A 21460-nucleotide genomic window follows, 5' to 3' on the forward strand; every position below is an offset into this window, starting at 1 on the left:
TCAGGAGGACCTAAGGACTAGGCCCGAGCAGGAGTACCCTGAGTACCTGAGGACTAGCCCCGAGCAGGAGTGTCAGGAGTACCTGAGGCCTAGCCCCGAGCAAGAGTGTCAGGAGTACCTCAGGACTAGGTCCAAGCAGGAGTACCCTGAGTACCTGAGGCCTAGCCCCGAGCAGGAGTACTCTGAGTAGCTGTGGCCTAGCCCCGAGCAGGAGTACTCTGAGTACCTGAGGCCTAGCCCCGAGCAGGAATACTCTGAGTACCTGAGGCCTAGCCCTGAGCAGGAGTACTGAGTAGCTGTGGCCTAGCCCTGAGCAGGAGTACTCGGAGTAGCTGTGGCCTAGCCCCGAGCAGGAGTATTCGGAGTAGCTGTGGCCTAGCCCTGAGCAGGAGTACTCGGAGTAGCTGTGGCCTAGCCCCGAGCAGGAGTATTCGGAGTAGCTGTGGCCTAGCCCCGAGCAGGAGTACTCGGAGTAGCTGTGGCAGTCATTCAGACACACTAACTGATCAGGAGCTTCAGCCCCTGCCAGAAAGAACACAAAGGTTACCAAGCCCGAAGACTTGCTCACAATAACTTGTTGACCTTACCCTTCACAGCACGGAAGCTGCCAGCCCAGGACTTTCTTGGCCCTAAACAGTCATGCGAGCCTCCCAAGTTTGTCAGTGAGCTGCAGCTTGCTAGGGGCAGGCATGGGCAGAGGAGCAACTCAGGGGCGTCATGGAGGTGGGAGTGGCTCCAGCTCAGGCAGAGGCCTGTGAGGACTGCAGCACATAAGCAGCTCTGGGCACAGCTGGAACAGCAGATCCTGCCAGAACTCCTTTCTGGAAGTCACCCTCTGACAGTGAGTTTTTACAAATCCTCTATGAAACTGTTTGCTTCATTTTTTGTACACAGTCAGTTAAACAGTAAATGGGAATTAATCTGAGAATACAGCTAACTAATCTTGCTGATATTGCAAGAGGCTTAAAAATTAAGTTTTAACTCCAGAAACTGACCGAAAGCACCATCTGATTCCACTTCATCCTGCAGTACTGAATTTGGCCAACATTATGAAACGTAGGCATTATAATCCATAAATTAGCTGATGCTTCGGCTAAAATGACATGTAATCTTTTCCTTTCAGACTGATAGTTTATCAGCCATCCCTGGGGGCACAGGTATTGGAAGGAAAACAGATGTGGATACTGCCCATGGAAATGACCAAGCTCTGCAGAAACAGAAACAAGGCCGCCTGCTCTCAGCACCGCCACACTTGGGGACAGGCCCAGAGAAGGCCCGAAGTGGCTCTCCAGGAGCACAGGTGCAATAGGCCCCTTTATTTTGTTTGGAGAGATACAAAGTTTGCAGATGAATGTGAGTTTTTACACTGGTCTGGTTCAAAAAGGTGGGACATCTAGAACTCCTAGGTTATAGGTGGGTTCAGAAATTCTTAGGTTGGCAGGGGACCAGTAGATGGCATAGTGGTTATGTCACTGGACTCACACGTAGTCATCTATAGTCTGAGTCCCAGACCCAGTGGCCTAAACTCATGCCAGACCCATGTGTATGTGTGCCCAAGATCCTAAGAGGAGAATACAGGAGATGGAACTGCAGTATGGCCATCTCCCCAGGGGGTGATTTCTGTCACTTTCTGTCTCTCTGTCTCCAGTGAGCATACTCACCCTATACCAAAGAAAAATCTCTTAAAAAAAAAATTCTTAGGTTGGAGGAGTCAGCAGGTGGCGTGGTGGTTAAGGTGCTGGTTTCCCACATAGCCCACCACTGTTCAAGTGCTGGACCCGGTCTCGGCCTGTGAAAATCATGCCAGGTGTGCGTGTATGCATGTGTGCCCAAAATTCTGAGAGGAGAATGAGAGAGAAGGGACTGCAATGCAGTGGTCCCCTACCCCCACCAGCAGCACTCACCCTATGGCAAAAACCTAAAAGAAAAAAGTTTCCTTTGGTTAGTAATTGGTTAAAGAAAAACACAACTCTTCATTCCCAAAAACATGCCTGTGCTTTACTGTCACATCAGAGGTAAGAAGGCTCACGGCACATCACAAAACCACCACTGCAGGGCCAGGTGAGGGGCACCCCATTATCACGGGCCAGAGCCTCTTTTTAATGTTTATAAGTTGACTCCTCCAGGCCCTTTGAAAAGAACTTGGGAATATGGGGATCCAGCAGTTAGCGTAATGGCTATGTCGCTGGACTCCCACATAGTCGACCGCGGTTCGTGTCCCGGACCCGGTGGCTTAAAACTCACGCCAGGCGCGTGTGCGTGCGTGCCCAAGATCCCGAGAGGAGAATGGAGGAGAAGGGATTGCGGCGTGACCATCCCCCCTGGGGGGTGATTTCTCGCTTTCTGTCTCTATGTCTCTCTCTGTCTGTCTGGCGAGCGCACACGCCCTACAGTGAAAATCTCTCAAAAAAAAAAAAAAAATTTAAAAAAAAAAAAAAAAAAGAACTTGGGAATATGAAAAAAGTGGTCAGACTTCTGTGCTCAATACATAATCTGAAAATTCTTTTCCTTCTCTAAGGGCATCCCTTCAAACATCAAGAGATTAGGGACCCACCTGTGGCACTGTAGTTAAGGCAGCTGGATCCCATGTGGCCAACTGTGGTTCGAGTCCCAAAGTCAACGACTTGAGAAACACCCTGAATGTGCCTAAAATCCCAAAAGGAGGGAGGGCTTTCTCACTGTCTCTGTCTCTGTCTGTCTCTTTCTAGCAAGTGCATTTTACCCTCAGGTAAAATTAAAAACAACAAAAGTGCAGATTGGAAAGGCTTGAAGGTATGAGAAGCCTCACTGTGGCCCAAATAAAGTTATGTGAGATGGACCGTAAAGAGTCCGCCCACAGGAAGTCGCTTTTGCTACAGCCGAAGCCGCCGTGGAAGACGGAGTACCGACTCAGGGAAATAAGCGAGTGTTAGGGTTTCTGCCATTCTCGACTAGTCATTGCTTTCCCCTCCTGGGTCAAAAAATTACATACCCTAAGCCCAAGACAGTTTATACTGTCCTAATGTTCTTAAAATGTAACACGTGAACTGAGCATGAGAAACACACTCACAGGTGCAAGCCCCCCTCAGCTACCCCTAATGCTGTCTCACAGTCACGGCGCACCTGGTCCACGGTGCACAACAGTGAAGCCCACTCTCCGACCTGTGCAAGATGCCCACGTTTTTTCCTGAATTATTGGGCTTACTAAACAGAACTGTGGGTCACTCTGATACTGCTAAAATTGAATACTCAAAAAAAGCTTCAGTTAAAAAAGATTAAAAGGTAACATTATCAAAAATAAGCTTTTAACACAGTTTAGCCTTGTGTTTTCACAACCACCACCACCACAACATTCGAAGAGTTACTCGTGACTGAGTATCAGAGTGTGCTGGGCACTATGCTAAGGCCCTTACAAGAATTATTTCAGCTAATATTCACAATCAGCCCAAAAGGAGGGAATAGCCCTGTTTTACAGATAAGAAAGCTGAGGGTTCATAACGTACTTTTGTACAAAATTATAATTAACAAGTAGGAGATCAAGAATTTAACCTCTAGAGAACCAGCAGTTAGCGTAATGGCTATGTCGCTGGACTCCCACGTAGTCGACTGCAGTTCGCGTCCCGGACCTGGTGGCTTAGAACTCACACTGGGCGCATGTGCGTGCGTGCCCAAGATCCCGAGAGGAGGATGGAGGAGAAGGGATTGCGGCATGACCATCCCCCCTGGGGGATGATTTCTCACTTTCTGTCTCTCTGTCTCGCGAGCGCACGCACCCTATAGCGAAAACCTCTCCAAAAAAAAAAATGAATTTAACCTCTAAGGTTTACACACTTGGAAATCTAAATAGTAAAACCTTAAAATTAACTCAAATGTCAAAATTATTAATTAGTAGGAAGAAGGGGAAATGCCCATAAACCTTAGGATTACCTAGGGCCTTGAAAAGTTCTTCTCGTACAGCAGAGGTGAATTTTCTGACCAGACACAATGTTGTCACAATAGCAAACATCAAGTTGTAGGATAATACAATATAGAAGTTTCCTAGCCAATTAAATCTTCCAAAGTCTCCAAGTAGATCAAATCTAGTGATTCCTGTTAAAAATAAAAAAAAAAAGCCCTTATTAATAAGACCAGGTAAGATATATTTATATTTGCTACAAAATACAGTTTAAATCAGGACCAGCCTGTGGCATGATGGTGGGACGGTTCGACCCCACACGGACAACTGCACGGTGAGTCCCGGACCTGGAGGCTTGAGAAGGCTGGGCACGTGTGCGCGTGTGCCGAGTACCCCGAACAGCATGACAGATGCAAAAGCGGGGACTGTGGCGTGGCCACTTCTGAGGAGGGGCTCGCTCTCGCATGCTCTCTCTCCAGCAAGCAAATGCACTTGACGGCACAATTTAGGAAGAAAAGTACAAATCAGAATCCCATAAACTTTTACTTCTGTGATGCGAATGCTCTGTTACCAGTGAGTCAGCCTCGAGCCAGTCCCTCCCACTTCACACACCCCCCTGTCCTTGCAGGTCACGAGCAGGGAGGCTGGGGCAACGCCCCTGGCCACTTGCCCGGCATTTGTGCTAACACTGAGAAGAAACCTCCCCTGCCACTCACACGGGGTGGATGGGCGGGGCACAGCACCTGGAGCAGGATGGCGGTCACCGGTAACGGGACGGGGGTCAGGTGAGAAGGAACGCCTGCGCAGACCTCAGCCCGTCCGGTCCCCGCTGCTTCCCCAGGACTGCCTGTCCTCATTTTGTTATCTACTCAAATGTCACTTCCTCGCAGACGAAAGCTTGGCTCCCCCTCTCCCCCAAACCTCACAGCCCTCTACACTTCTTCCACAGCACAGACTCGAGAAAACACTTCCCACCCACAGGGCGGCCAGGGCTTGAGTCTGAGCCTGGTCAGCCGAGACGTGCTGGGCATCCCCCAAGAGCCCGAGCTCTGGCCGGCTGAGGACCGGAGCACGGAACCTGGGCCATGAGCGGGCCTCCCTCCCCCGTGCAGACGTGCGCTCCATCATGGACAGCGGGGGCTGGGGGAAGGCTAAAGGCCCAGCAGAGAGCGGGAAAGGCTCCCTGAGCCCTCCCGCACGATGGCACGGCTCCTGCTCATTCTCAAGCGAGGGCAACTTCCCGAGAACTCTGGTGGAGACCACTAGCACACCTCACAGTCCTGAACCGGCCCCTTCTGACTTCTTTTTACTTCCTCATCTTAAAAATGTTTAAAGAGTACCCATCTGGGGGGGCCAGCAGCTGTTGTGGGGACTGAGGGCGTTGGACTCCCAAATGGCCAACCGTAGTTTAAGTCCCAGACCTGGTGGCTTAGTCTGTCTCTCTCTCTCTCTCTCTCACTCTCTCTCTTGCTCTCCCCCCACCCAGTTCTGTCCCTCTCTGGTCAAATTAAAATAAATAAATAAAGTTAAAAAAAGAAATTTCATTTTAAAAAAGAGTACCCATTTCTCTTCCCTAAGCCAAATGAGCGCCTGCACCGGCATGACTAAATCCCCAGGGCTCTGAGCTCTCGAGGAAAGGCCCACCTGACCGGCACCACCACAGACCAAAGCGTCTCGGACTCAGTGGAGCTTGTGCTGAGAAACGCAGCCTGTATTTTTTCTTTTAATTTCATTTTAACACAGCCTCTCAACGAAGTAGGTATAAAAGAAATTTATCTCAACATAAAAAGGCTAGATAAATGTATATACACATGCGTCTTTATTTTACAGACCCACAGATAACATCATAATCAATGGAGAAAATCCTGGTTCCTAAGATCTGGAAGAAGGCAAGGCCGCCAATTCTGGCCACAACCATTCAACACCTCGGGATGGCGCATGAGCCACTGGGCGGCGCTCGCTCTCTCCTCCTTCACTGTGAAAACGTACACACACACACACACACACACACACACAAACACACACACACAAATCCTAGGAAGTATGAGCTAATTTAGATACAAAAAGCAGGTCAGCACCCCTGCTAACACGGCCCAAGTCCAAAAGTCTGGCCATCGCAGACACTGGTGAGGGCGTGCGGCAGCAGGTCACCACGCCACAGCTGGGGAATCCACCTGCACAGCTGCCCTCCCAAGCAGCCTGCAGTGTTTTCACAGAACTGATGTACTCTGACCAGACACCAACAACCATGCTCCTGGGAACCTACCTAAAGGAGGTGAAATCCTACATCTACTCAAAAGCCTACACATGGGACCAGCAGTGGTGTAATGGCTATGTCACTGGACTCCCATGTAGTTGACCGCGGTTCGAGTCCCAGACCCAGAGGTTTAAACTCACGCCGGGTGTGTGTACGTGCGTGCCCAAGGTCCCAAGAGGAGAATGGAGGAGAAGGAACTGTGGCGTGGCCATCCACCCTGGGGGTGATTTCTCACTTTCTATCTCTGTCTTTCTGGCGAGCGCATGCACCCTACAGCAAAAAACCTCTCCAAAAAAATAAAAATATAAAAGCCTGCGCACACAGTTAGTCATAGCTACCAAAGCCTGGGGCAACCCCGATGTGTCTCAATAGGTGAGAAGATCCGTGTAGCACATCCAGACAGTGGGGTTGATTCGGCACTGAAGGAAATGAACTTCGAGCTACGAAAAGGCATGGAGAAGCCTGACTGTGTACTGCGAGGTGGAAGGAGCCCATCTGAAGGCACGGATTGCATGATCGCAACTCTAGGATGTTCTGGAAAAGACAAAACTGTGAAGACAGTGAAAAGAGTGGTGGTTTTTAAGGGTTGGAGGGAGAGGGGGATGAAGAGGCAGAGCACTGGCATGTACTCAGTGACAGGTACAACACATATCATTACATGCATGTCCAAACCTACAGGACATACAACACCAAAGATGAGCCCTCCTGTAAATGGCAGACAGAGTGAAAGCCCGCCAGCTGTACCAGACACATAACAGACGCTCACGTGTCTGCTCGTAACTGTCGTATTTTAAACTGCCCCTTGCGGTTCCTTCTAGCTAAGTGACCCTGACGGGGATTGTTTTTATATGACAATTGTTTTATAACATACTAAACGTAAAGTATCTACACATCAGCAACTGGCTAAATTTAGGTGCGCGTGACTACTGTGAGGTTCTCTCAGAGTACGTGCCCCGAAACAGGGCAGCACAGGAGAGCGGGACAAGGCGGCCCCGAGAGTACACGTGTTCAGTTGTCGTCAGCGGTCACTCTCAACTGCTTTAGACATTTAACACAGGCAGACACTTCTAAGAAACCTTAAGTCCTAACTCCATATACAAATTTATTATTCAAATATAAGGACGTTAGTAATCACTCAAAACTGAATTAATACCATTCATTTACTTTCTGTAATGTACCTAAATATAATACATCAAATGCAATTTTTTTGCTGAGAAATTTGCAATACGGGTTTGGAATTATTTTTATATTGATGTAACTAAGAGCATACTTATGATTATATTTCTATCTCGTCAGCTCCTTTGCTACGCGTCTGTGACAGCAACACTTATCTCCATCTCATAACTAGAACCAGCGAGGGAAAGCCAAGGGTAAAGACCAGTAAAATATTTATGAAACCCCAAATAAAGACTGCAAAAAAGGCAAGGTCCCCTCCACAAGAAGCGAAAGGAAGTAACCCACGTCGGCTTCTGCACAAGAGGCTGTAAGAGGCCCAGATGAGAAGCATGTAGGAGTAACTGAAAATGAACTCAAGCTGATTTGAGAAGTATCTTCAGGGTCTCGGTCAGCCATGTATGATCCAACCGCCTTCACCACCACTCCATGGCCAACTGCACGGTTCGAGTCCCAGACCAGCAGCTTCAAACACACACTGGGTCCCTGTGCACGTGGGTCCAAAATCCCAAGAGGAGAGATGGAAAAAAGGATTGCAAAAATAAACAAACGAGATTGCGGTGTGGCCACCCCAGGGATGGGGGTGCTGTCTCACTTTCTGCCTCTCTCTCAGTCTCTCCCCCAGTAAACACACACACATTCTAGCAAACTTTTTTCAAAAGTACAAATTGGTGAAAGTAATTTTTGTGTTCTTTTCTGATGAGTGCACAATCTTCTAGCAATTTTTTTTAAAGTACGACTTAGTAAAAATGTTTCAGAGACTTGTTTGCATTTGATAAAAAAATTTCCCTTTGGGTTAAAGATGATTTCAAATAAAGAATAATTCAAAAACTGCCACCCTCTGTGTTTCCTAAGTAGGCATAATAAGAGCACCTACAACAATGGTACACCATCCGGCTGACAAAACTGAGTGGACATTTAAAATCCTTCACTACGAACCCGTCTGGGCACCCACAGGTAATGTGAGCCCTCCCGTCCCCACCTCCTTGTGCCATCTCCTCTAAGTGCCTCAGGCTGTGAGACTGGGCAGGGACAGCAGATCCCGCACATTTGAATTCCTCGACACTGAAGCCTCCGGGGCCAAAGCCAGGGTTTGGGGCATGCCAGGAGGCTGGTACTGCTTTCCAAGGTCTCTGAGGAGCTCGAGCTGGGTTGTAAGGGCAGGTGCTTTCTGTTCCCCGTAGATAATGAAACCACATCTGCCCAAAACACAAGGTCGACACTCTCCTCACAGCTGAATTCTTTGCGGCAAGTGATGCATTTTACTCAGGGGGACTTTTCAACTAGTATGAACTGTCCACATCCGAACAAACCGAGTTATGTGAAAAGGACTCTTCAGTACGTATGCTGCATCACACTGTGCGTGTCCCGAGCTCTGGGTGACACCCATGATCAGCAAAAGCAGCAGCCGACAAATTTTTAAAAATTATTTATCATTATTATTCTTCTTTATTTGTTACAGGGCACGTGCACTCACCAGAGAGAGAGAGAGTGAGAAAGCGAGGGCCCAGGTCTGGGACTCAGCCATGTGGGAGTCCAGCGCCCCAAACACCAGACCACCATTGGCCCCAATAGCAAATTAAAAAAAAAAAAAAAAAAAATAGAAGAGTTTCATCAAAGCGAAAATATCACCAAATTAAGTATTTCATGCTGGATTTAATTTGTGATCAAATGAAAAGTCTTTGCTAAGAAAACTGCTGAAATAAGGGGAGACCGCACATCTGTTGCTAAACTGGAATGCTCCCTGCCACTGCCGAGCTGTAAGGGACGTGCTGCTGGCCGACCCCCAGCAGCAGAGGAGCCCCCACCGTGGCCAGGGGCCCTCCTGTGGGCAGCGAGAAAGCCAGAGCACTTCCCAGCCTGGGGCTCGGTTGTTAAATACTCTCTATTTTCCATCTGATAAGCTTTTTCAGCTAGTAAATCAAAGTCCTGTTACACACTAGGATAGTATTCATGACAATTCTCTGTATTTTATCTTCTTAAAATCAAAAGACTCAATTCTGAAGGGTTAACAGAGGAATTACAAAGTAACTCTCTGGTTTGCATTTCCCATAATACTAAAACTAAAGCTTTTTCTTTTAGTCTAGAAATTTGCTTTTTTCATACTGTGAAAGCCTCTATGAATCTGTTTAACGTATTTCTTTCTTTTCATCTATTCACTGCCACCGGGCATAACATGTAATACAGTGTGTGCTGATGTTGTGAAAGCACCACATGCCTCACTGTACCTCATACACTCCCTTAATCCTGTTTGGACAGCTGGGTCCAGGCATTTGTTGGCTGCATTTTAATTGTCCCATCTTTCTTTTTTTCTTTTTCTTTATCTCTATGGCAAACTACTCTGGAATTTAATTTGTTGGTCTTCAAAAAGTAAATTTTGCCATTTATTTGTTTTCTTTGTATTAAAACTATACCCAGCATGTAATTTTCTTCCGTAAAATCACTATTAACGACTAGCAATTCATCTTAAGTAACTAAGCACATTAAATGAGTTTCATAAACGTTAAAATAGTAAGGAAGCTGTTACTTTCACAGCAGTGTGCTGGATGGCTTGTCATACAGTACAGAGGGTAGCGGCTGGCTTCAAGTCAGGTTACTAAAGTGTGCATTTCCGCACTTTCAGGACAAACCCACCACAAGCAGATACTGAAACAATAACAGGCCCTTGAAGCGAGACAAGAAACAAGACCCTCACTTGGGCAGGGTTCCCATGAGCCTGTCCCTGTCCCGCGCTGGTACTCCCGCCACGCAGGCTAACACCACGAAGGGGACCCAGCGCGCACCCCTGGCACTGCCTGTGTCCCTGACTGCGAGTCGGGGCTCAAGCACGAGGCAACAGCACAGCTCACGTGGAAGCTGTGAACAGCTGCTCATGCTGAAAGATGGGACTTTTCTCGGCATCTGCCGGTACTCTGAAGTTAGTGCCTAAATCTAGAGAGTCAGGCAGAACTGCTCGATGGAAACCTCCACCCGAAATCATACCTAGCCAAGAACTGAGCAGAGTCACAATGATGCTCTGTAAGACAAGGCCAAGAGGATCCTTAGTTAATGACTTCAGAGACAAAGTGGAAATCTGTTTTACTCTTCCAAGGTCATCAAAATTCTCAGTAAACTGAAAGATTAAAACAGTGAGTGACAAGCAAGTAAAAACTGAAGGACCAAAGGGTGTCCTTTAAATCAGTTGTGCTCTCAGAAAGTGACTTCACTAATTTTCGATTCTGAAATCATACCAAATTATACATTTTTAAAATCTCCTTAAGGAAATGAACATTTTCTGGACACTAAACATTCATCCTCTTTAATTCACACTTTCCTAACTGGGGGAATCAAATGCCCACCTTGTGAATGTGTCGGGGTGGGCAGCCCGTGTGTTAAAAAGTAGTGGTAAAGGTATTTGCTAGAGTCTGGTATGGCCCTAGACACTAGTTCAGAACTGAAGGTACGAGATGATGTGGGTGGAGCACTTCAAAGTGGGGGTCTCTCTCTTATTTATCTATATGTTTGTTGTGATTTTGCAAGCTGCTGGGTCCAGGACTTGAACCATGGTCGTTCATGTGGGAATCCAACACCTTAACCACTATGCCACCTGCTGGCCCCCTCAAAGGGGATCTGTTTGAAGTTTAGGAAGTAAAACTTCAATCATTTAGTACCATTACTTTAATCTTACCCACTTTACCCGGACACCTGCCATGCAAACTTACCCAGTGTCCTTGACATCACAGGCAGGGCGGAGCTCAAGACCAGGATGGACACGCAGTTCCCGATGATCTGTCGTGAGGGAGGGAGGGCCAGGCGCTCAGTGGCTGCGAGACGTGGTGACCGAGCCTGTGGACCTTCTGGGCCTGCACTCTAGTTACTGGCTGCACTGTGCCAAGCTCCTAATGATAGTACCTGATGCAGAGTTCTCAAACAGTACCCACCTTCTCCTACCCATAGCTGATGCTTGCAGTACCTGGCACGTGAGAAGCTACAGAACACCTCACCTCTACCGGGCAATGCCCCCACATACTGGCTGTGGCTGGCAGCTGCTGGAAGCTCTGCTGGTAAAGCAGGAGAGGATACCTCTGGCTATATTCTTAAAGCCAGGCTACTGTGCGAGATCTCTTACATAGTATCTACAGTACTTCTAATATGTGTAATTCCTTTACCTCGGTTAGCGTGGGAATCCTGAACACTTAAACTCGAGGAGTTCGTCTGCAGTGTGGCTGTGCTTACTCCCTCCCAGTCGGTAACAGAAGCTGAAAACACTCGTGGCAATTATGAGACCCAGGCTAGACACTGACGCCGCCACTACTTACTGACTTTAAAGAAGTGACAGTGGCGTGTGTGTGCAGATGTATACAATAACCTCTCTGCTTTACTAGGTTAAGACATGGAGCATATAATAAAAGGAGCTAAGCCAGCAGCTCTCATTAGCCACTCCTTTGTCCGCCTGTGGGGATATTTTACAAAGATTCAGTCACCATCCATACTCTGAAACCAATGACATATTGCAGAAAGCCACATTGGCTTCAGACTACAAAATGCTTCTGAATAGGACTCCTCCATCTTAGTTTAATTATTCAGATTTGAAATCCTTTGTCTCTACTACTTGTAGCAAGCAAGTTCTTCAGATTTCTAACAAGCCCCCTGAAGTACAGTTCCCTCAATCAGTTACTCGTTCGCAGGAAGTTTTCTTCGGAAGAAAAGGAGTCCTCTCAGGAGCCCTCCAAAACTAGTTAACGAGCTCTGTGTCCATGCACTTACCGGGGAATGGATGCAATCCATATTAGACAGCACGCCCCGGTCCCACTCCCCGTTTCTAAAGCCCTCCAGTCCTGCTCGGGGGACGCAGACGGCACCTCTCTCTGCAGGAGCCATGCGAGCAGTGACGGAGGACAGTGTGTCTCCGAAGGGAAGGCAGGGCTCGGTCACCTAGACTTTACCTTACCTTTGTCATAGTTGTGTCATCCTTCTTGGGAGTAAAGCTTCCAAAAAACCGGAGGCTGTAGAACCCGACAACAGAGGACACCATGAGATAGCTGTGAGGATCAAGGAAAAAGCGCTCCAAAAGAATCCAAGTACCCTGAAGTCCTCAGCTGTCTCCAAAGTCTTAAGACCCAAAGGAAAAACAAAATAAAGCAAAAACCCACTTTGAATGCTTGAGGAAGTGACCTGCTATTCTTGCATCTAGACGAGTGTCTCAATAAATTGCCACGGTCCCAGAAAACTGGACAAAAGCTTTGCGGACACAGAATACTCAGCTACAGCAAGGATACAAAATCAAAACGATTTCAAGCGCGGCTCCCACAAAGCCAAACGTGGAGAGAGAGGCGTTTCCTATTCCAGGTCCCTGGGGGATGGAGAACACTTTTCAGAATTCAGTGACAACATTAGATTTGGTTTTCCTAAAATGTTCTCTCATAATGAGATGGCTGAAATTAAAATGTGTAATACCTTAGAATAACATCTAGACTTTCAGCAGATTCAGCCACCACACTAATACTTTCAGTAAGCTCAAAAAAATCTGATTTAATTAGAATGTAATTGAAGTTACTTGTCAAATGATACAATTATGCTCAGAGTTATAGGCTAAAAACAAAGTGCTCCCTGAGGAAAACGCCTGCATATTCTTAGGAGAAATATTTTAAAAACAGAATACAGATGACCCTTTAACTACATGGTGGTTAGGGGTGCTGATTCCCAACTCAGTCAAAAACCCACATATAGGGACCAGTTGATGGCACAATGGTTACATCGCTGGACTCCTATGTAGTCAACCACGGTTCAAATCCCAGACCCGGCAGCTTAAGTCTCACGCCAGGCATGTGTGCACGCGTGCCCAAGATCCTGAGAGGAGAATGGAGGAGAAGGGGGGGTGTGATTTCTGGCTCTCTCTCTCTGGCAAGCACGTGTGCCCTACAGCAAAAATTTCTCTCAAAAAAACCCCAAAAAGCAAAACACACACGTCATTTTTTTTTTTTTTAGTTTGCTATAGGGTATGTGCACTTGCCAAGAGGGAAAGCCGGAGAGGAGGGAAAGGAAGGGGAAGTTAGAAAGCACACCCCATACACACCCTCTCCCTGGGAATGGCCACACAGTAATTCCTTGTCTCCCATTCTCTTCTCAGTATTTTGGGCTCCCAATCACATGTGCCTGGCATGTTCTTCAAACTGCTGGGTCTGGGACTCAAACTGTACAGTCAGCTGCCTTAACCACCATGCCACCCGCTGGCTCACGCCTATCACTATTTTGAGTCCCAGACACTTACGTATTGAAAGTCTACAGCAGCCTGGAAGCCTTACTGATAAATAGTCAATTAACAGGTACTGTATATGTTACATGTACTGTATACTTTATTCTTAATAAAGAAAACTAGGAAGGGAAAATGCTAACAAAATCTTAAGAGAAAACTACATTTACTTCCCAGCACGTCCACTGAAGAGAGAACCACAGGCAAGCGGCCAGTGCAGCTCAAACCACCCCCAGCCAGGGGCGCCGGGGCAGGGACAGAGCCCGTCAGCTCTGGCGGAGGGCAGCAGGAAGTGAGTGCGTACCTCCTGTCCACACCGGGAAGTCTCCCCAGATCTCTCCTCAGAAATCAGAGCTCCAAAAGACTTACTGCTCATTCACTTATCATTTCATTCATTCATTTACTCACTCACTCATCTCCTGCTGGAGAGTACATGAGTTCAAGAGTGAGACAGCAAGAGAGGGAACGTGAGAAAGCATTCCCAGGGAGCGTGGTTGTCGAGGCCTGCTCAGCAAGACGTACCTTGAGGGGGAGTGGCAGTGGATCAGAAATAAGGTACACGGGGACCAGCAGATGGACTAATGGCTACGTCGCTGGACTCCCATGTAGCCGACCGCGGTTTGAGTCCCAGACTTGGTGGTATAAACTTACACTGCACGCATGTGCGTGTGTGCCCAAGATCCCAAGAGGAAAATGGTGGAGACAGCATGATGGCGTGGCCATTCCCCCCGGGGGGTGATTTCTCACTTTCTGTCTCTGTCTTTCTGGAGAGCACACATGCCCTATAGTAAAAAAACTCTGAAAAATAAACAAACAAAAAAACAGAAATAAGGTACACAGACACACAAGTAGAGAAAAGCAGGGATCAGGAGGTCCGGGAGTCTCTGATGGAGATGGCCACGGCCCTGGGCTGTCCCCAGGACACAAAGCCGGATGCTCAATGAAGGTAAGCGGGTGCTGTGGACACCCTCGGTCCTGAGCTCTGGCCTCCTCTGCCCCCGCCCACTCGCTCACACACAGCTTCTCTCCGCCTCAGCACGAATTTCGGAACACTGCCATTGTTCTGGCCACCCCACACGTGGTCACGCTCTAAGACCTCCTCCCTGCCCTCTCCGGACTTTGGGCGCACACGTATGTGCACCCAGTGTGCTTCACAAGCTGCCGGCCCAAGGCTCAAACTGCGTGGCTGGCCCTGTGGGGTCTGGCTGCCTTGACCACCAGGCCACGGGGCCAGCCCGAGAGCTGTACCTGTTAGCACAGAGTTTTTACAAGTGGTGAAAGGGGCCAGCAGGTGGGATGGTGGTTAAGGCCTCAGACCCCCACACGGACAGCTGTGGCCCAAGTCCTGGACTCAGTGGCCGTTTTTCACTTTCTCTCTGGTGAGCACACATGCCCTACTGCAAAATTAAAGTAATAATAATAATAAACGAAATTAAATAATCCTTTTTAAAAAAGTGATGCTATAAATTTTGTCCTAAACCTTATATCTATTTCAAAAGCTGTTTTTACCTGGAACTAAAAAAATAAAAAGATCAGATGAGCAACCAGTCCCTTCAGAAGGGAGGGAGAGAAATAGTATTTTGAAGGTTGACTAATTAAAGGGACGACCTGGGTATGAGTGACCATTTTACCCGTCGGCTTCAATTCTATCTAATAAATACCAGACGATTAGTGTGTACCGGGAGCCTAAAACAAGATAAGTCCATAAACAATACACAGATGTGTGCGTGTGTGCGTGTGCGTGTGGGCCTAACTTTGGCGTAGAGAGTGAGAATGACCCTAGGAACTCCACGTGTACAGTTAGGGTCAGGGACTGTCAGCGTGTGCCAATCACGTGAAGAAGAAATAAGCAAGCGACTAGAAGGTGATGCGGTTCAGGACATGCTTTCCCAAAACATGGCGCCTTGGTGCTTCAGAAACCAGAAAGCTCACACTCTGCCTGTATCTCTGTCGCTGTCTCTGACCGTCTGCGACCCTCAGGGAAGAGATCCAGCCCCTACGCAGAGCACAGGCACAGCCCCTCAAAGACGCAGACCCCTGACAGGCCTGGCTCTGCCCCAGCTGGGGCCTGAGATGGGGTCGCCGTGCCCAGCTGCACCTTCTCGTATGGTTCGCTCTTCATCAAGACGGAGCCCCGAACACAGGGGCCGCTGTCTCCTTGCATCTTCACTTCTGAAAGGTCCTGTATCCAGGAAAATGCATCTTAAATACATTTGCCTTTCTCTTGTTAATCTGTCTTTTGGTATACGGACTTCAGTAAGGAAAATTTTTTTTTTCTCCCCTATAAAAGCTTATTGATTGGGAATAGCAGCTGGTGTAATGGCTATGTTGCTAGACTCCCATGTAGTTGACCGTGGCTCAAGTCCCAGACCTGGCGGCTTAAACTCTCATGCCAGGCTGCCAGGCGCATGTGTGTGTGTGCCCAAGATCCCAAGAGGAAAATGGAGAAGGGATTGAGGCATGGCCATCCCCCCGAAGGGTGATTTCTCGCTTTCTGTCTCTCTGTCTTTCTGGTGAGTGCATGTGCCCTATAGCAAAAAAACTCTCAAAAAAAAAAAAAAAAAAAAAAGGCTTATTGATCAACATGGAAAATATTCTGTCTCACAAAAGAAGCCAATAGGCTGGATTAAGATGATCTGTTTTGGGGCCAGCAGGTGGTATAGTGGTTATGGTGCTGGACTCCCATATAGCTGACCGGGGTTCAAGTCTCAACCTCAACGACCTGAAACTCATCCTGGGTGAGTGTGTACGTGCCTAAAACCCCGAGAGGAGAATGGAAGAAAGGGACTGCCCACCCCCCAGAGGAGTGATTTCTCATTTCTCTGTCTCTGTCTCTGACTTACGCACACTATCGTACAGGGAGCCCCTGCAATACACAAACCACTCATGTGCACTGAGGGGGGACGCAGAAATGTTCCACAGGGAGCTGGCTTGTGCTGCTGGGTGGTAAAGTGAGCTAGAGAGACAGTAGGTGACCTCCTGCTCTATCAGCAACTCTGCACATAAACAAAAGGGAAGGAAAGGGTGCAGAGGGAGGCACCAGGACCACGTGCAAGGGCTCTCACCCTGGGAAGAGGCTGCCACCAGCTGGGATGACAGCAGTACCAGGCGGCAAAGGCCTCGAAGGCCAGGGTGGGTCTGAGCAAGAACATGGCGTTCTGAAAAAACTCGGTGTCTTCATCTCCAAATAAAGGGGAGAACTCAGATAAAACACTGACTTTTTCTGAGATGTGATAATAAGAATCTGAAAGAGCTTTTTTGGTTTGTTTGTTTTATTTGCCAAAGGACAGCAAGTGTTCCCAGAGAGGCAGAGAGGGGGAGGGGGCAAACACCCCCCGGGGTGGTCACAGCACAATCCCTTCTCTCCATTTCTCTACCCACCCACCTGGTGTGTTTCTCAAGCCACCAGGGCCAGGGTTAAAGCCACACAGTTGGCTATGTGAGAGCTGCTTAACTGCCATGCAACAGGGACAGCCCAAGAACTAAAGGACTTGTTTTTTGCTTGTTTGTTTGTCTAGACTTTTACCAGAGAGAGGCAGAGAAGGAAGGAAAGTGAGAAACCACCTCCCCAGGGTGATGGCCACACTGTAATCCCTTCTCCGTTCTCCTCTCAGGATTCACGTGTGTGGTGTCTCTCTCTCTCTCTCTCTCTCCACACACACACACACACACACACTCATATTCAAGCCGCAGGGTCTGGAACTTAAACCCCAGAGTCAAGCCATATGGGGTCCTGCACCTTAACCACCACACCATCTATTGGCCCAAGAGTTTTAAAGTAATTTCTACATGGAATGGAAGGGTTGCCAACTTAGGAAAAATACAGTAAAACAGGAAAGTTGAAATGCCACTTTCAGTATCCAAAACTTTATAAACAAACTTAAAAAAGTGTCCCAAATGTAAATATTTAGTAGTAACTACCTTTCATGTGAAGTATATATTCATGATTTCTTGCTTTCTGTCTCTCTGTCTCTCCATCACTCTGGTGAGCACACGTGCCCTATGCCAAAAATCTCTCTCAAAAAAAAAAAAAAAAAAAAAAAGGCTTATTGATCAACATGGAAAATATTCTGTCTCACAAAAGAAGCCAATAGGCTGGATTAAGATGATCTGTTTTGGGGCCAGCAGGTGGTATAGTGGTTATGGTGCTGGACTCCCATATAGCTGACCGGGGTTCAAGTCTCAACCTCAACGACCTGAAACTCATCCTGGGTGAGTGTGTACGTGCCTAAAACCCCGAGAGGAGAATGGAAGAAAGGGACTGCCCACCCCCCAGAGGAGTGATTTCTCATTTCTCTGTCTCTGTCTCTGACTTACGCACACTATCGTACAGGGAGCCCCTGCAATACACAAACCACTCATGTGCACTGAGGGGGGACGCAGAAATGTTCCACAGGGAGCTGGCTTGTGCTGCTGGGTGGTAAAGTGAGCTAGAGAGACAGTAGGTGACCTCCTGCTCTATCAGCAACTCTGCACATAAACAAAAGGGAAGGAAAGGGTGCAGAGGGAGGCACCAGGACCACGTGCAAGGGCTCTCACCCTGGGAAGAGGCTGCCACCAGCTGGGATGACAGCAGTACCAGGCGGCAAAGGCCTCGAAGGCCAGGGTGGGTCTGAGCAAGAACATGGCGTTCTGAAAAAACTCGGTGTCTTCATCTCCAAATAAAGGGGAGAACTCAGATAAAACACTGACTTTTTCTGAGATGTGATAATAAGAATCTGAAAGAGCTTTTTTGGTTTGTTTGTTTTATTTGCCAAAGGACAGCAAGTGTTCCCAGAGAGGCAGAGAGGGGGAGGGGGCAAACACCCCCCGGGGTGGTCACAGCACAATCCCTTCTCTCCATTTCTCTACCCACCCACCTGGTGTGTTTCTCAAGCCACCAGGGCCAGGGTTAAAGCCACACAGTTGGCTATGTGAGAGCTGCTTAACTGCCATGCAACAGGGACAGCCCAAGAACTAAAGGACTTGTTTTTTGCTTGTTTGTTTGTCTAGACTTTTACCAGAGAGAGGCAGAGAAGGAAGGAAAGTGAGAAACCACCTCCCCAGGGTGATGGCCACACTGTAATCCCTTCTCCGTTCTCCTCTCAGGATTTTGGGCATGCACACGTGTGTGTGTGCTCTCTCTCTCTCTCTCTCTCCACACACACACACACACACACACTCATATTCAAGCCGCAGGGTCTGGAACTTAAACCCCAGAGTCAAGCCATATGGGGTCCTGCACCTTAACCACCACACCATCTATTGGCCCAAGAGTTTTAAAGTAATTTCTACATGGAATGGAAGGGTTGCCAACTTAGGAAAAATACAGTAAAACAGGAAAGTTGAAATGCCACTTTCAGTATCCAAAACTTTATAAACAAACTTAAAAAAGTGTCCCAAATGTAAATATTTAGTAGTAACTACCTTTCATGTGAAGTATATATTCAAATAGACTAATTAGTAGAATCTAATAAAATTACAAATTTGTAAACAAGCGAGGAGAGTTAATTCATGAACAGGAGTGCATCTGATCCTCCCAGTAACCATGCATTTTGACCCAGTACCATAAACTACGTGGCACTTTTAAAGCCTGAGTCCCTGTAGATAAACACCTGTGTCTGTTACCAACGCGACTCCATCGACTCTATCCTTACATACCACTGCATTTTCTTAAAGATTCACAAATACGAGTCTCAGTGAAACTAAGGTGAGCTCTGATATGAAGCCTAAAGGGAAACCCTGATACTTCAAAGAGACCCTGCCAATTCAGAGTAGAACACTGGACATAAAATCGAGTTTATAAACACTGTCCGTGCACCTTGACGTAGGCGCACAGAAAGGCCACTGCCCTCATGGATGTACTTGAAACCTGGGGCTGGACACGGGGTACTTTTTGCATAGAAAGGTGTTCTTAAGCACTTTACTTTACCCTTGTTCCCTTTGGCATTGCTGTCTCATCGACCAGCAGGCAGAGGATGTTGCAGGCCACCAGGAGGACCGAGATGGACTGCAACACAAAAAGGCCGTTAGTGCCCACCGCAAGGACCTCGCCAACACCCGGCGTTAACACCCAACGGGCCGGACGCATGTCTCAGCCCAGAACTCTACTCAAGCAGCTAATCGCACTATACCCAAAGACCCCAGGGCAAATTGTAAAGGACTCTACAAATTATTATTATTTCAAAGTTGGCAACGTCAAGGTAATAATACAGATTCTTTTACTAAGTGATCTTGCCAATTGGAAACACACAACTCCACAGACAAAATCTTAAGAACTTAGTGACAAAATAAAACATAATTTTTATATTCTCGCCAAGAGTTTCAAGCTGGGTGTAACACCTCTGTTTTCCTTAACTTTCAATGAAAAAAGTCAAATTTCCTATTTTTATGAGGAAATAGATAATTTTGAGTACTTTAAAGATTACCATTAATTTTAGGTTATTAGTTCCACCTCTATTTTTTTTAATCAAATAAAGACATAGGTAGATTTTAGTCCTGCCAGTAGGAAATTGGTTTACTAGGAACCGTTTAACGAGGGAGCTGCCATCCTCAGATGCTAAAGTAAGTAAGTGTAACTGGCTGTTTAACCAGGCAGACAGAGGCTTACTGTCTCAATGAGGAGGAGGACCATAACGGCAGGGTACACCAAATTTCTTTCCCATGCTGAAGCCTTTTTCCGTCTCTCTATTGGAAGGAAAACAAAATGAAAGATTTTAGTGATCTGAAAACTGTGACTTTCATTCCACAATGCTCTAATCAGTATACAGTGTTATTTATAAAAATAATTTAATTTTCAGAAAACATAAATTTGTTTTAATTTTTCTCCATAAACTATAAAAGTTAGTTTTAAAACCAGTTAGCTACATTATACAGTTCACTCCTGTGATGTTTAAATTTCAACTTTATAAAGTCATTTCACTTAAGTGAATATATTGTTAATGTACAGGGTGCTTCGAAAGTAGAGAAATGGTTATATCTGATACACAGCTAATATTGACAAAGATATCTAGTTAAATAAATAAAGCAACATAAATAAAAATGTACTCTATTCTCACACTCCAGATAGAAACACTTCCAGTTTACTAAGGCTGAAGGCGACTCCACTTCCAGCTATAATGGACTACCTTGCATCACACCAGTCCCCACGCCAAGAATAACAGAAAGGATGTGTCAAACCTCATCTTTCGAAAATCTACATGAAGAGATCAAAGAACTACCACAACAATTAAAATGGAGGGGCTGATATTCTATGAAATGGGTTGACACGAGCCCTCCAGTCTGCAGTACCTTTCTCTGCAAGGCATTTTCCAATACATAATTGGGACTGACCCCGTGGCTGAGGAGTCAGTGGGTAGGAAGCAACGATGCCAAAGCCAAGCTTGCAGCAAACTCAGTGGATGCAGCGAGACAAACGTCAGAGTCTGAGAGACTGCGAACCTAGAGGAAAGAGGAGGGCAAGGAAGGGAGCCTCCTGTACCCTGTCGTGTCCCTACCCCTTCGCGCACCAGTGGGGAGGAGGCTGAGAAACAGAGAGGTGCAGCTGGGCGGCTGGAAGCCACGCAGAGCCTCCGTCAGGGCCGCGCTTCCTGAGAGGTACAGAGCTCACGGTGCCGGTGCAGTCGGGTCCACACCAGAGCTCACGTCTCAGGCCTTCAGAGAGGCCGACGGAAAGCTGCACCAGGACCAACGCCCAACACCCAGCCTCGAGTAATCCCAGACTGATGTGGATGAGACTAATGTACCACTACTCCAAGTGCCTACCAGAAGCAAAAGTAAACTCTCCCAAAGAAAAGAAAGTATCGAAGTTTCTAGAATTTAATAATCAGGAATATCCCAGAAGATAGGACAAAGAAGAAAAGACAATAGAAACAGGTCCTGGATTATCCACATATTGGACTTACCAGAAAGAAGTAAAACAATGATGAATATGTTCAATATTCAC

The 21460-nt window shown here is 47.1% G+C and overlaps 1 protein-coding gene across 6 annotated transcripts in view; it reads right to left on the reverse strand.

Moving 5' to 3' along the window:
* LMBR1 (limb development membrane protein 1) overlaps positions 1-21460 on the reverse strand; it is a 110094-nt gene that overhangs the window by 4078 nt on the left and 84556 nt on the right. For 5 of the 6 annotated variants that reach the window (XM_027770059.1, XM_027770056.1, XM_027770055.1 and 2 more), the window contains 6 exons: positions 20126-20202; positions 19448-19525; positions 12563-12636; positions 12235-12325; positions 11006-11072; positions 3907-4068 (listed from right to left, as the gene is read on the reverse strand). In XM_027770059.1, coding sequence (XP_027625860.1) covers positions 3907-4068; positions 11006-11072; positions 12235-12325; positions 12563-12636; positions 19448-19525; positions 20126-20202 — 549 coding nt within the window. Of the gene's footprint in view, positions 1-3906; positions 4069-10393; positions 10417-11005; positions 11073-12234; positions 12326-12562; positions 12637-19447; positions 19526-20125; positions 20203-21460 lie in introns of those variants that run through there. The other variant, XM_027770057.1, reaches the window with a different exon arrangement.

This window comes from Tupaia chinensis, unplaced genomic scaffold (genome assembly GCF_000334495.1).
Source record: "Tupaia chinensis unplaced genomic scaffold, TupChi_1.0 Scaffold000110_1, whole genome shotgun sequence".
NCBI classification, from domain to species: domain Eukaryota; kingdom Metazoa; phylum Chordata; class Mammalia; order Scandentia; family Tupaiidae; genus Tupaia; species Tupaia belangeri.